At 39.5% G+C, this 15,289-nt stretch overlaps 1 protein-coding gene across 8 annotated transcripts in view; it reads left to right on the top strand.

The window, feature by feature from the left end:
• Positions 1-15,289, top strand: part of dvl1a (dishevelled segment polarity protein 1a) — a 48,727-nt gene that overhangs the window by 26,370 nt on the left and 7,068 nt on the right. For all 8 annotated transcript variants that reach the window (XM_083569860.1, XM_083569859.1, XM_083569858.1 and 5 more), the window contains exons 4-8: positions 911-1,026; positions 9,264-9,402; positions 9,664-9,757; positions 9,865-9,934; positions 10,077-10,216. In XM_083569860.1, the coding sequence (XP_083425986.1) occupies positions 911-1,026; positions 9,264-9,402; positions 9,664-9,757; positions 9,865-9,934; positions 10,077-10,216 (559 nt within the window). The remainder of the gene's footprint in view (positions 1-910; positions 1,027-9,263; positions 9,403-9,663; positions 9,758-9,864; positions 9,935-10,076; positions 10,217-15,289) is intronic.

The following is a 15,289-nucleotide window of genomic DNA, read 5'->3' as shown; positions in this document are numbered from 1 at the left end:
TTGGCATGCTGGAACAGGTAGTAGTTTCCAGGTTCAAATAAAAGGAAAATTTTATTATACCACATCCAAAGACATTCTACACAATTGAGTGCCTCCAGCTTTGTGGTAACAATCTAGAGAAGAACCACATATGGCAGGAAAGTTCAGATGTCCCAATACTTTTGTTCATATAATGTATAATAGATATTATTATAATTAATATTATTATTATTTATAAAATAACAGTTCTTATCATTTTAGCTCAGTGACAATATGTATTAACAAGGATTTTGGACAGACCTGTAGTCCATTTTATGTTGTTTATTGTGATTTTTTTTCTCTATAAAGCAAATGGAAACATGTACACTGAAATGTGTGTCCTCAAAATCCAAGTGCTATTTTGTTTCCAAATATTGGTCCGATTGTATGACAGGAGCTGCAGTCCTTGCAAATAGTGAAAGTTTCTTCCATATCGATTTGGTGAAGAATTTTATAACATTATAAAATTGACAGTCAGTTGTTCTTGCGTGCACCGAAGTACAAGTGCTCCTACCTGTGCAAACAAACTAAAGAAAAGTTAGTCCGCAATAAATAAAATGCTGTACATTATTTATTTATTTACTTCTTCACTTCCTGACTCTTTGTGTCTTTGCAGAGAGACTTAGATGGAGTTCTCACCAGCCTCAGGTTTCTCTCCAGCCCTGAGCAGCATTCCACAAGCATTGATAGAATAACCAGCCCCACAGCACATCTTCACACACACATGCACACACACATATTCAACTGCACTTCTGACCTGTGTTGGGTGCTGCACAGCCTGAGGCCAAGTTGCTTCTCCTCATAACAATTATAATATTAGAGTCTCACCTAGAGCAGAAATTCACAATGGTCTTTTGGCTTCATTCAAATGTGTGTGTTTGTGTGTGTTTAGCGCCAATGTGGTGAGCAGTCGAGATGGACTGGACACAGAGACAGGAACAGAGTCTCTGGTGAGCCAGCGCAGGGAGAGGGAGCGCGAGAGGAGCCGCAGGGCACGGGACAACAAGCGTAAGTCGTTCTGTCTGTGAAATATCCGTGAAACTATATACCACATATCACATTACATCATCCAGCAGTCCATACATACCACAGAGCTAACATACATGTTGGAGCTAAGGTCAGGTATGTTTCGAAGAGGACAGTAACTGCTGGTTTGGTTTTATGTTTTTCTCCATGACAGTAAATTGGAAGACTTCTTAAGCCAAGAACAAAACTTACCTTCTTCAGAGCTTGCAGAACTGTTAGTCAAAACTGCACTCGGATATGAGACCTTGAATGTCTAGCATAAGTCTTCACTGGATTTTTTTTATTGCATATTTAAAAACAAACAAAAAAAAGTCATCCCAACTTGGGCCACACGTTCATCTCCCCTCTTATACAATTGCCAACAACCATGTAGGATAAAGGCCAACATATGCATCTTTCTGGACAACAGATAGTGTAACATACGCGAAGGAAAGTGCTATCTGCCTTTTTTTTCACATGCACTCCCAGGCAAACAAAAAAGAAGCCAAGCTTATATTTACAGATGATTAAATTTATAATCAAATCAATGCTCAGAAATATTTTTTAATTCTTCGGCACATTTTTTCTCGACAGGATTCACTTTTACTTTGCAACTTTACAGAGTAAGTAGATATTTTCCGGAAGGGCCTTAGGAACACTTTTTTTTCAATGTCTGTTTTTTCAATTGTGTTTGTTTTCAGCTGAGTAATTTTTGGAGTGTTTGTTTTCTTGTCCTTGTACATCCTGGGTTTGGTTTCAAATTTATGTCAACGGTAAGATGAAAGAACATTTATTCAACCCCTCTGACAAGCTTTTCTCATCAGTACAGCACGTACTGGCTTCCTTTTTCAGATCCTCTGTTCTCATGTGAATAAAAGTTTTTTTATTTTTGTTTTTTTGGGCTGTCCCAGCTCAAACGAAAGCAACGAGATTAATGGGAATTTGGTTTTACAGTTATAGTTTTGTTATTTTATATAATAATGAAAGTATATTAAGAATAAAAAAGTATAATGAAAGTTTAAAGTATTTTATAGAATTATGAAAGTATTTCACAGACCTGAAGTACTAATAAGATGCAACGATAAATTGGTGTTGATATTTTATAGGTGTCTTAATGAGACAGCTTCAAATCTATAAACCTAATCTGATGAGTATGCAGAATTTTGGGATTGTTAATGAAGAGAACTGCTGTGTTGGATGTAATGACTAATATTAAGGTTGTGCTTTAGGCTTTTATTAGGATAGTTTTTGATAAATTGTAAATTAGAGTGGTGGAAATTATACCCAGTCACTAAAGAGGGGTGCACACACTTTTGCACTGAGCTATATGTCACATTCCCCTCTTCAAATTAAATCAAATCAAATCAAATTTTATTTGTCACATACACATACATACAGAGTAAGACATGCAGTGAAATGCTTTATACGACTATCCAGCATGAGGGAATAGGATAAGGAGAAAAATAAAACAAAGGAAAAGAAGGCAGATAAATAAAGAGTATAAACTATGTAAAATATAAAAGATATCGAGATATAAAGATATATATGAGGACAAAGTGTATATACAAGGTATGCTTATGGATACAAGGTATGCTTATGTACAGTAAACAGTAATCACATAAGGTGGTTGATGTGATTGTCCTTAAAGTGACCATGTGCAGTGAGGTGTGGTATAAAGTGCACTGTGCTGTGCAAGTCCCCAGTTAAAGTGACAGTCCAGAGGTTAAAATGTTGTAGTGCGAAAAGAAAAATATTTGCATAAAAGTGTGATGATGAAGAGAGTGGACCAGCTATTAGATCCTGGGTGTTTCCTGGTTTAAACTCCAAATGGCCTGCGGGAAGAAGCTTCTCCTCATTCTCTCTGTGTTCGCTTTAGGGAGCGGAAGCGTTTCCCTGGAAGCAAGAGTCTATTGTTGGGATGCCTGAGGTCCTTCACAATCATCCTAGCTCTGGTCCGGCACCGCGTGCTGTAGATGTCCTGCAGGTTAGGGAGCTCGGTGTGGATGGTACGTTCAGCTAAACGCAACACCCTTTGGAGGGCTTGCCTGTCTTGCATGGTGCTGTTTCCGAACCAGGTGATGCTACCCGTCAGAACGCTCTCAATGGTACAAGTGTAAAAAGTCTTTAGCACCTGAGAGGGTAGTTTAAAGTCCCTTAAGCATCTCAGATGGTACAGACGCTGCCAGGCCTTCTTCACCAGGGTGTGGGTGTGACAGGACCAAGACCGGTCCTGTGTGATGTGAACACCTAGGTCCCAAAAACTGTCCACTCTCTCCACTGGGGTCCCGTTGATGTTTAGCAGTTGGTATGACCGCTTCTGCTTCGGGCTGAAGTCCACTATCAACTCCTTTGTCTAGCTGACGTTCAGGAGAAGGTTGTTCTTCAGGCACTATCTCTCCAGGTTTTTAACCTCCTGTACATAGGCCGTCTCGTCATTGTTGGAGATCAGGCCCACTACAACTGTGTCGTCAGCAAACTTGATGATGGTGCTGAAGTTGGAAGTGGCCACACAGTCGTATGTGTACAGTGAGTACAGCAGGGGGCTCAGAAAACAACCATGGGGAGCTCCAGTGCTGAGGGTGTGGGTGGATTAGGTGTGTTTTCCCAACCGTACGGCTTGTGGTCTGTTTGTCAGGAAGTTAGAGATCTATTGGCACAGCGGCAGACTAAGTCCCAGGACCTCCAACTTAGAGGTGAGTGTGGAGGGAATTATTGTGTTAAATGCTGAACTGTAGTCCACAAACAGCATCTTTGTATAATTCCCTTTTCTGTAGTCCAGGTGGCTCATCGTAGTGTGGAGGAGATGAGCAATGCTGTCCTCAGTAGAACAGTTCTGGCGGTACGCGAATTGTAGAGGATCCAGTGTTTCTGGTAGTGAGGCAGTAATGAAGTCTCTGACCAGTCTCTCAAAGCACTTCATCACTACTGAGGTCAAGGCTACAGGGCGATAGTCGTTGAGGCAGGCTGGGGTTTCTTTGGGACAGGAACAAATGTGGACTGTTTGGAGCAGGAGGGGACAACAGACAGTTCCAGGAAAAGGGTTGAATATCTTAGTAAACACTGGTGCTAGCTGGTCAGCGCAGGCTTTAAGAACCCGACCTGTGATGCCATCTGGTCCTGATGGTGAACGTGTTTACCTCTCCGGCTCTCTCAGCGTGCATGCTGGTTGTGCCACTAGCGCCGCTAGCGTGGTTAGCTGCAGCCTTGAAGCGATCATAAAAGATGTTTAGCTTGTCTGCCAGAGAAGCTCTTTTTAAAGTAGCAATCACCCACATGCTTTCCATGTTCAAATGCATTCTCTTGAGCAGAGATCCACATGCTGTTTCACTCATTGTAGAGCTACTGTGCTTTTCTTGACCCAGCATCACACAATGTAATGATCTGTGCACTTTTCCTCGTGCTGTTAAAATCTCATTAGTACGAGACTCATTAGTGTGTCTTCATTAGCAACAGCATTGATAAATGCTTTAAGCAGCAGAAAGTGATGTTGCACTCTTCTTCTTTTTTTGGCTTCTCCCATTAGGGGTGACCACAGCAGATCATCCATCTCCATACCCCCTCTGTCTTCTACATCTGCCTCTTTTACACCAACTACCTGCATGTCTTTCCTCACCACATCCATGAACTTCCTCCATGGCCTTCCTCTTTTTCTCCTTCCTGGTGGCTCCATCCTCAGCATTCTTCTACCGATATACCCCATGTCCCTCCTCAGCACATGTCCAAACCATCTCAATCATTTCTCTCTCACCTTGTCTCCAAAACATCCTACATGCACTGTACCTCTAATAAACTCATTTCTAATCTTGTCCATCCTCATCACTCCCAACGAAAACCTCCACATCTTCAGCTCTGCTACCTCCAGCTCCACCGCCTGTCTTTTACTCAATGTCACTGTCTCTAAATTATACAAAATCGCAGGTCTCACCACAGTCCTATAAACTTTCCCTTTTACTCTTGCAGATACTCTTCTATCACAAATCACTCCTGCCACTCTTCTCCACCCACTCCACCCTTTTCTTCACTTCTCTAACACCATTAAAAAAAAACATTACTTAGCACTGTTGACCCCTAGTACCTGAACTCCTCCACCTTCTCCACCTCTTCTCCCTGCAACCGCACCACTACGCTGCCCTCCGTCTTATTCACACACATGTACTCTGTCTTACTTCTACTGACTTTCATTCCCCTTCTCTCCAGCGCGTACCTCCACCTCTTCCTCGGCATGAAACCATACTGTTGCTCACAGATGGTCACCTCTTCTCTCAGTCTGGCTTCCACTACACTTTCCCATAACTTCACGGTGTGACTAATCAACTTTATTCCCCTGTAGTTACTGCTGGTATGCACATCTCCCTTATTCTTAAAGATCATTACCAGCATTACCAGATCCTTCTCCATTCCTCGGGCATCCTCACACCTTCCAGCATCTTGTTAAACAATCTGGTTAAAAACTCCTCTGCCATCTCTCCTAAACATCTCCATGCTTCAGAGAGTAAAATGCAGTATGTAGTCAAATGAATGTGTTAGCTAGGGGGCAGAAGAACAGTTTCAGTGCAGAATGAACAATGCAAGAATCACAATTACTTTTAGGTTCCAGATGGAGAATCGTTTATGTTGTTTCTGTGTAATAAAGAATTTTTACTAATTAAATGTTCATATTAACTACCTCAAAAGTTTCACTAGCTAAATAACAGAGAATTTTAAAACAGCAAGGTATGAGTCTATATTTTATGCTCTTTAGTTATAAGCTACAGTTCCTCCTTTTTATTTCTCTATTCTCTTATTGTGCATGAGCACCTTCCAGATGTTCTAATTATTGTGCCGCATCAGAGCAGTGAAGGGTCAGATTAAAAAATTATACTGCAAATAATACTTTGTCTGAAGTATAGTATAGTCAAAATGTGACTTCACCCATTTAAGGTTTGGACACACAAAGACAGTGTAAAAATGGATTACTATTTCGTATTCTGGTTTGTTAATAAGATATCAATGTGTTTTGCCCTTAACCCTGACACTGACAAAATCTTTACATCAAAGTCATAAAAAAAATATTATTAATAATAATAATAATAATAATAATAATAATAATAATAATAGACCTACTTTAGATTTTTGAAGTTGCTGACAAATCAGTTTAGACTAGTTAAATGTCCTTATAAATTCTAATCATACCAATTAGTGTTTTCACTCCTAATATATCAGATATATTAGATTTTTTGTTGTTGTTACAGTCAAGAATAGGAGGAATATTTGTATGGCCTCTGTGAGCAAAACAGATTTTGACTATATTATACTTAATTAAAAAAATGTTGTTTGTATTTAAAAACAAGCAGAGCTTAATGCCAGCAGCATTGCCCATCATGTTTTTTTTTTTTTTTCTTGTTTTTTTTTGTGCCCCACAAAGTAGTGCTTTTTGTTAATAATTTGTATGACTAAAATATCATTATATGTATACATACTTAAAAATATATAAGAAAGATATATAGGAATATAGGAAATCTATTGAAGAAAACTAACTTTTAACTTTGCTGTGTCTTTGACTATGTTTAGATCAGGTCTAAAATCTAAATCTTACTAGAATAATTCTATATCCTGCACTAATGTGTGTGTGTGTGTGTGTGTGTGTGTGTGTGTGTGTGTGTGTGTGTGTGTGTGTGTGTGATATGTGGGGTTGTTTAGTGGTTAATTTGTAGAGGTTGGACAGGTGTGAGGCCCAGGGGCTGCAGCATTAAATGGGTGAATATAAGCTTTCATGCTTCAGGCACTGCTTTCTTAGCCCTGCTTAACCACTGGGCCTAAATAACCAACTGGTAAGATACTGTGAGCTCAGATTGTTTTGCAAATGACTTGATGTACTATTTTATTGCGCTGATTTGACCTGTACAACTGCTGAACCTTTGTGTCCTTTTTGTCTGAAAGATGTGCCAGGCTTTGGGGACTTTCTGAAACAGAAGTAAGCGTGAATTCACCGTTTTCCCTCAGGGGTGGAAGTCGAGTTGTAATCAGGACAGGTGGGAAATATGAAAGGACATTAATTTCTTGTGTTATAGTGTAGTTTTCCACCGGGGGCAACCCTCAGTTCGTAAATCACCAGTCGCTCGGCACACCTGGCCGAGGTCAGACTGGATATCACTAGGGTTGTGTCCCTGCTGTGGGCGGTGCATCGTGCTGACATTCTTCTGCTCTGGTTTATGCGCAGTGTGAGCCGGGTGCTGAGCTAGTTCAGAAATTTTACCACTCACTGTTGGTTGCATTTTCAGAGTTAGAGGTGTGTCATTTATTGCAGCTGCAGAGGTAAGACTTTTATTACTCTCGTTAATGGAAACTAAGATTGATCTTCAAGATGAATTTATGACAAAGCAGAATTGTGGCTGATTGGCTTCGCTTTATTTTTTTATTTAGAAGCATAGATTTTTATTTCTGATGTGCTGTATAATTTGTCATTTGAAAACAATTTCAGTATTTAACAGTCGATCATTGTTCTGGTTTTCTAAGAGCTTCTAAAAGAGTCTCTATCCAGGTTGGACCATGTTATTACATAGGATCAATATTATAATAACTTAAATCACTGAAATCTGTCTGTTGTTCCGCAGAGGAAAAAGTAGTGCATATACTATACTATATATTTGTATTAATTGTTGTAATAGTGAGGAAATTTTAATTGCTATTTTTGGAGCTAAAAGTGTCGGTTAATTGAACTAAACTTGTCAAGGCTTAATCATGATGCAGAGCCTTTGGTGCAAGGTCCATTGCGAATTCGATTGTAGCAGAAAACATAGCATGAGCAATTTTGATAGCAAGCGATGCAAGATGCAAGATAAAACCATGCTGAGGACAGATAATGACGTATTATTTCCAGGCAGCCATTTGTTTTTCCAAGCCTACAGGGCAAGATAATTCGAATAGGTTTCTTTCCAGAAACTTATTCGAAACAAGAGTTTAAACGTTTTATTACTGGCTCATTCACACACAGCTGTTGGCATATTGTTGCTATGTTTGCTATGCTAATGGACTGCCTAATGTGAATAATTTTTTTTAAATTGAGGGCTTTTAGGCATTGGACAGCAATGCACTGAAATGTGTAAGTGATTAGATTCGCCGTGATACAGCACTCAGCATACGTTTCGGTGTGTTAGGGGGGTGTTATCCAGCTAGAGAATTTCAAGCAACTAATGGACACAGCTACAGTATTGGAGTGTTTTGGTCGAATACAGCGTCCTTGCCATCTGGTCAGACCATTCCAGCTTGTACGATGTCATCCTGAGTCACAGCCACGAGCCTGTTTGTGTATGTATGCTTTTACTAAAATAGATTAAGCACATTTAAAGATTGTGCATCCTCTCATGCTCTGTTAGCAGATGAGTGAGTAACTGCTTGTGAGATATGCTGGACATGTTATTAATTAGATGTTTGAAAATGGCATTAAAGTACCCAATACACCAGACCTGCAAGATTTGGTGTATAATGGTGATTTATGCTTTAATTTGGAAAATGCCATGCATCTTTCACAGGTATTAATAGTAACAGGCACAGAGGTCATTTTTCCTTCACCGGGGACTAAGAGGCACAGAAGCCATGTTTCCTATATTGTTATTGATGGGCACAGAGGCCACACCCACTTCATTGTTACTGACAGTCACATATGAGTGACAGGTTCTCACTTATGATTGTAGGTAATCACAGGTTTATTTCATAATTTTGTAACCATTTTTTTACTCTATGTAGTAATAAAAATAAAACATATTGTAATGCAATTTCATTTTAATGTACTTATTTTTTATATCACATTTTCCAAATGCAGTGCTACTTCTATGACACCGAACTCACCTTAGTTTTTGTAATGCATGTTGTGTATCTTTATATTGTCACTTAATGAATCTTCAGTGCTATTCTCAATGTACATTTTAATAAGTAAAAGCGTGTACTTATAAAGTTAAATTGTTCATGCGAAAATATGCAAAAGAAAATTTTATAGTTAAACCATTACATTGAGAAGTTGCAGTTTAAGTCTGCACTCTAAGTCTAGAGAGCTTTTTAGATGACCATAAGCATCATTTGTCCCCTTTTTTTATATGTCCATCCTTAGTTCCCAGTGTTATTTTCCTTTTTTAATTATCATTACTGAATTTATATTTTTTTGTTTTGTTTCATTGGTAAATCTCAAGGTCTGTTTCAAACGACTGTGTTTTGTTGTCTGCTTGCAACAAAGAATAAATGCTGTGTGTGTGTGTCTCTTGCAGTCCCTCGGTTAAACGGCCACTCAAAGGCTGAGCGTGCTAATCGAGACTCAGCCATGGGCTACGACAGCACTTCCATGATGAGCAGCGAGCTGGAGTCTAGCTCCTTCATCGACAGTGAGGAGGATGAGGATGCCAGCAGGTTGGTAATTAAATTATATTTAAAAACACAACATTTATAAAGTAAGTAATATGCGATTTTATTGCAAAATAATAATTAAAAAAAGTAAATAAATATAAAAAATTCTAGTCATATGTTTATTCAAGTAAGTCTGCAAACAAGTTATAGTGCGGTGCTTTTCTTTCCTTATTCCAACAGCATAGTTGTATAATAATGTTTTTTAGTTATTTTCATCTGTATTGCAGAGGCTTAACTGTATTTCTCCTTTGCATGTTTGTGCAGATTGAGTAGCTCGACAGAGCAGAGCACTTCTACCCAACTCATGCGCCGGCACAAGCGCCGACGACGGAGACAGAAAGTGCCCAAAATGGACAGAGTGGGTTTCTTAATTAAAATAAAAGCAGTGTTAGTGTAATCGAGCTGCACTAAGATATCATGAGCATTCCTGAGCAATAAAGGGGTGTTTGTGTTTTCTTATGACAGTCCTCATCATTCAGCAGCATAACAGATTCCACCATGAGCCTCAACATTATCACGGTCACTCTTAACATGGGTATGATCTGGATATCTTTTCTGTTTTTGTAGCCCATATTTTTTTATTTATTTATATATTTTTTTTTTTACAGCAACATTGATTTGTGTACATAACTGGGAGAAGATGATACTAAGAGCTTTTTATCCTTTATTTTATACAGAGAAGTATAATTTCCTGGGCATCAGCATAGTGGGGCAGAGTAATGATCGAGGAGATGGAGGCATATACATCGGCTCCATCATGAAAGGTGGTGCTGTAGCAGCCGATGGCCGAATTGAGCCAGGAGACATGTTGTTACAGGTACAGCATCACTTTCAATACTTGCCTTACAGGAATTTTTTATTTACAGTGCCAGTTAAAAGTTTGGAAACGCTTAGTCTTTTATCATTTTTAAAGGATGCATGCACGCTTTTTTTGGATAATATACAACAAAATAGGTAATTTACTGGGATTTATTTTGAACAAACATATATTTAATTGTATAGATTATACACTTTATTTTCATCCTCCCTTAGCATAAATAACAGCTTTACACACTGTTCTTCAAACATTCAGCTAAAAATACTTTGCCCTGTCTCAACTTCTCAAAGGTGTTCTTCACTAGTTGGATATTTCTTTCTGACCATGTGATACAGTTCATCCCAGAGCAATAAAAAGGGATTTAGGTACAGTCACTGGGCAGGCCATTCCAAGGTATATAACTCAGGTTTATTATCAAGCTCTAAAAATAACGATTACAGACTTTGGACTTGGGCTTCGGGTCATTGTGTTATTGTAAGGTAAAGTCGGTTCCAAATAGCTGCTGTCCAGACAAAATTGCATGCCGCTGAATTCTGGAATGGTAGCCATGTCGGTTTAGTATTCCTTTCACCAAGAATAAGTCTCCAAATAGAAAAGTCTTCACTTGGAAGGTTATAGTTAGAGGGATGACCCAAAGGTTAAAGATATTGTAGGTATTGAGTTTCAAAAGTGATTCAAATTAGAATATGGTCAAATCTTATTTATCCCACCCCCTCTGACAGGATAATAAGGATGTTGTCATGTTGTTATTTATATAGTCTCATGAACCACTTATAAATGCACAAATATGTACATTATGTAGAAATAGTATTTATTAGTTAAAACAAAGTCTCCTGACATGAGTACCGGTATGTAATGGGCTTTTCATATTACTAAACTGGTGTCTAGACTACAGTCTAACCTGTTCACAGCAGAGATGCATTGTAGGATTAGTGGATGAACCACTGTAAACACGAAGAAGACGCACTGTGGGTGTGTTTCCGTTTATTCAGGTCTGTGCGGCAGTAATGTCGAGGCGAGAGCAAGAAATCCTTGTGATATATTTAGTTTTTGCTGGTCTGACTTAAATAAAATAGTGTATGAAAATTACTTTGTGTTTAAGTCAGTTTTGTGTTTGTATAGACCATAACGCATAAAAGGGCATTAATGGGAACATTAAAGAACTTCCTTTAAAAAAGTAACTAAAAAGTTAGTTTTAACAGTAACACATTACTTTTTGGTGTAAGTAATCAGCAAAGTAATTCAGTTTTTGAATAAAGTAACTAGTTACTATTTCTTAAAAACTAGCACAACATTGCTCACAACAATATATAACAAAGCAATCCTTTCAAAAAACATCTTAAAGTTTTTTATCTAACAGTCCACATACTGTAATCAATAATGCTTTGTGTAACTTAAACTCTAAATAGTCATTTTTGTGATGTCATTGTCTTGTGAAGTGGTTGTAATATAACAATGAGTAGGTGGAAAATGAGAATGATCTCATGTGTAGATGTCAACAAGCTACATGATTTTGTGTCATTTTGACAGGATCAGTGAAAGACATTAAAAAAGTCAATTAGGCTCAATGTACAAAAGTGTCTATTTTTTCAAAGATGTATTCGGTGGGATGTCTGTCACTTTTGCCTAAACGGAAATTTCCACTATTCTATAAACGTGAACAATTCGAGTATAAATGTTTACACAGCAAGAACAAGACAAATTATTTGTTTAATTGTTTATGACAGGTGGACAACTTTGATGATAAAAAGATTTTTATGATAGTTTGACAAAAAACTACCAACAGGCCTTTGAGTCATATACAGAGTAAGCTAGATTTAATGCATAGTTTGCATATGAGGTATTTAGATTGTAGCAGTGTCAGTACTCAGACTGAAAGCCAGTCAGGTCAGGTGTCATATCTTGTTCCAGCATTAAGTATTGTAGATGGTCAGAGTGAAATTAGTCTCGAGGGGAGTTTTGTTTTTATGGTCAGCTCACTGCTTGTGTATGTCTGTCCAGTGTCTGGCTCTATACTGTACAATTGTTTTTGTGCCCCTTGTTTTACTTCCTGACACATGACTTCCTGCTGATCTTGTTTTTCAGTAGTTCTGTGTTTACCAAGTGTATATTATACATGGCCCTTCATCCTGGTCAGTTGTGCACAATAGACTTGTTATTATCAGATATCCAGTGTGACCTAGAATCAACCATATCATTTTTATAAAGCAGTCATAATTGTGAGTTACAATGGTTTATGTTTAGATATGAGAAGACAAATGAGTCAAGTTTATATAGCGCTTTTCACAATGGACATTGTCTCAAAGCAGCTTTACAGAATTTCAGAGTTATAGTGAACAATGTGTATTTATCACTGACAAGCAAGCCATGGCTCTTGACTGTCTCAAGGAAGAGTAAAAAAAATGAGTGCAAATATGGCAACTAGCATAAACTTGCTAATTCTGAGACTTAAAAATATAGCTAATTAGAACTTAGTAACAAAACTAACTGATGGATATCAGCATTTTCATCATTTGTGTTGCTAAATTCCTGTCTAACATTACATTATAGTTATTCCTCCCCTACATTAAACTGAGAAACATCTAAAGTGCACGATGATGAATAGCCTTTAAATGCAATTAGAATATTTGGACCAGAAGAAGATGCCAATCAGTGAAAATTGTAGTAAACAAAATCTTAGCAAATGAATCATTGTGGTATTAGCAAAAGATTCTGAATGAGACTTAGTCATAATTGGACAATTTGTAGGATTTTTCCTTTTTGTTTGAAGACATGAAAAATATGCGGATCACAAATGAGAATTTCATACCGGATCGGTCGAGGCCCGGGTTAACAACGACCGCCACAGGTATCGTTAGCCGACAGGGTACCGGTGGAAATTGGGCTACTGTTGGCCGAAGGAGGAGAAGGAGAGGAGGAAGGCGTCTACAGAGACGGCAGGAAAAGGAGCAGTGTAGGAGAGTAGAGGTTCGGGTTGGTACTTTAAATGTTGGTACTATGACGGGTAAAGGGAGAGAGATAGCTGATATGATGGAGAGGAGAAAGGTAGATGTGTTGTGTGTTCAGGAGACCAAGTGGAAAGGGAGTAAGGCCAGGAACATTGGAGGTGGGTTTAAACTGTTTTATCATGGTGTGGATGGGAAGAGAAATGGTGTAGGGGTGATTCTGAAGTAAGCGTACAGTAAGAGTGTAGTGGAGGTGAGGAGAGTTTCTGATAGGGTGATGATCGTGAAGGTGGAAGTTGAAGGGATGATGATAAATGTCATCAGTGCCTATGCTCCACAAGTTGGCTGTGAGATGGAGGAAAAAGAAAGATTCTGGAGTGAATTAGACGAAGTGGTAGATGGTGTACCTAGGAAAGAACGATTGGTGATCGGGGCAGACTGTAATGGGCATGTAGGTGAAGGGAACAGAGGTGATGAGGAGGTGATGGGTAGGTATGGTTTTAAGGAGAGGAATGTGGAAGGGCAGATGGTGGTAGATTTTGCTAAAAGGATGGAAATGGCAGTGGTGAACACGTATTTTAAGAAGAAGGAGGATCATAGGGTGACGTATAAGAGTGGAGGAAGGTGCACACAGGTGGATTATCTTCTGTGTAGGAGATGCAACCTGAAGGAGATTGGAGACTGTAAGGTGTTGGCGGGGGACAGTGTAGCTAGACAGCATCGGATGGTGGTCTGTAGGATGGTTTTGGAGGCGAAGAAGAAGAGGAGGAAAGTAAGGTTTGAAAGAAGAATAAGATGGTGGAAACTGAAGGAGGAAGAGTGTAGTGTGAGGTTCAGGGAAGAGGTCAGACAGGGGCTTGGTGGTGGTGAAGAGGTGCCGGATGATTGGGCAACTACTGCAGGAGTGATGAGGGAGGCAGCTAGAAAAGTACTTGGTGTGACATCTGGAAATAGAAAGCAAGACAAGAAGACGTGGTGGTGGAATGAGGACGTGCAGGAGAGCATTAGGGGAAAGAGATTGGCAAAACAGAAGTGGGATCGACAGAGTGATGAGAAGAGTAGGCAGGAGTACAAGGAGATGCGGCAGCAGGTTAAAAGGGATGTGGCGAAAGCCAAGGAAAAGGCATATGAGGAACTGTATAAGAGGTTGGACACTAAGGAAGGAGAAAAGGATTTATACCGATTGGCCAAGCAGAGGGACCGAGCTGGGAAGGATGTACTGCAAGTTAGAGCAATAAAGGATGGAGAGGGAAATGTGTTGACTAGTGAGGAGAGTGTGTTGAGAAGATGGAGGGAGTATTTTGAGCAGCTGATGAATGAGGAAAATCAGAGAGAGAGAAGGTTGGAGGATGTGGAGTTGGTGAAGCAGGATGTAGATAGGATTAGTAAGGAGGAAGTGAGAGCAGCGATTAAGAGGATGAAGAATGGAAAGTCGGTTGGACCAGATGACATACCGGTAGAAGCGTGGAGATGTTTAGGAGAGATGGCAGTGGAGTTTTTACCCAGATTGTTTAACAGGATTCTGGAAGGGGAGAGGATGCCTGAGGAATGGAGAAGGAGTGTGCTGGTACCGATCTTTAAGCATAAGGGAGATGTGCAGACCTGCAGTAACTACAGGGGAATTAAGTTGATCAGTCACACCATGAAGTTATGGGAAAGAGTAGTGGAAGCCAGGCTGAGAGAAGAGGTGACCATCTGTGAGCAACAGTATGGTTTCATGCCGAGGAAGAGCACCACAGATGCCTTATTTGCTTTGAGGATGTTGATGGAGAATTATAGAGAAGGACAGAAGGAGCTGCATTGTGTATTTGTGGATTTAGAGAAAGCGTACGACAGGGTGCCGAGAGAGGAGTTATGGTATTGTATGAGGAAGTCAGGTGTGTCAGAGAAGTATGTGAGGGTGGTGCAGGACATGTATGAGGACACTGTGACGGCAGTAAAGTGTGCACTAGGTACGACAGACTGGTTCAGGGTGAAGGTTGGACTGCATCAAGGATCGGCCCTGAGCCCTTTCCTGTTTGCAGTGGTGATGGACAGGTTGACGGACGAGGTCAGACAGGAGTCTCCCTGGACTATGATGTTTGCAGATGATATTGTGATTTGTGGTGAGAGTAGAGAGCAGGTTGAG

This window comes from Silurus aristotelis (genome assembly GCF_946808225.1).
Source record: "Silurus aristotelis genome assembly, chromosome: 19".
In the NCBI taxonomy this organism is placed as follows: domain Eukaryota; kingdom Metazoa; phylum Chordata; class Actinopteri; order Siluriformes; family Siluridae; genus Silurus; species Silurus aristotelis.
The sequence above is the reverse complement of the archived record's forward strand: the minus strand, read 5'-3'. Positions and strand labels throughout refer to the sequence as shown.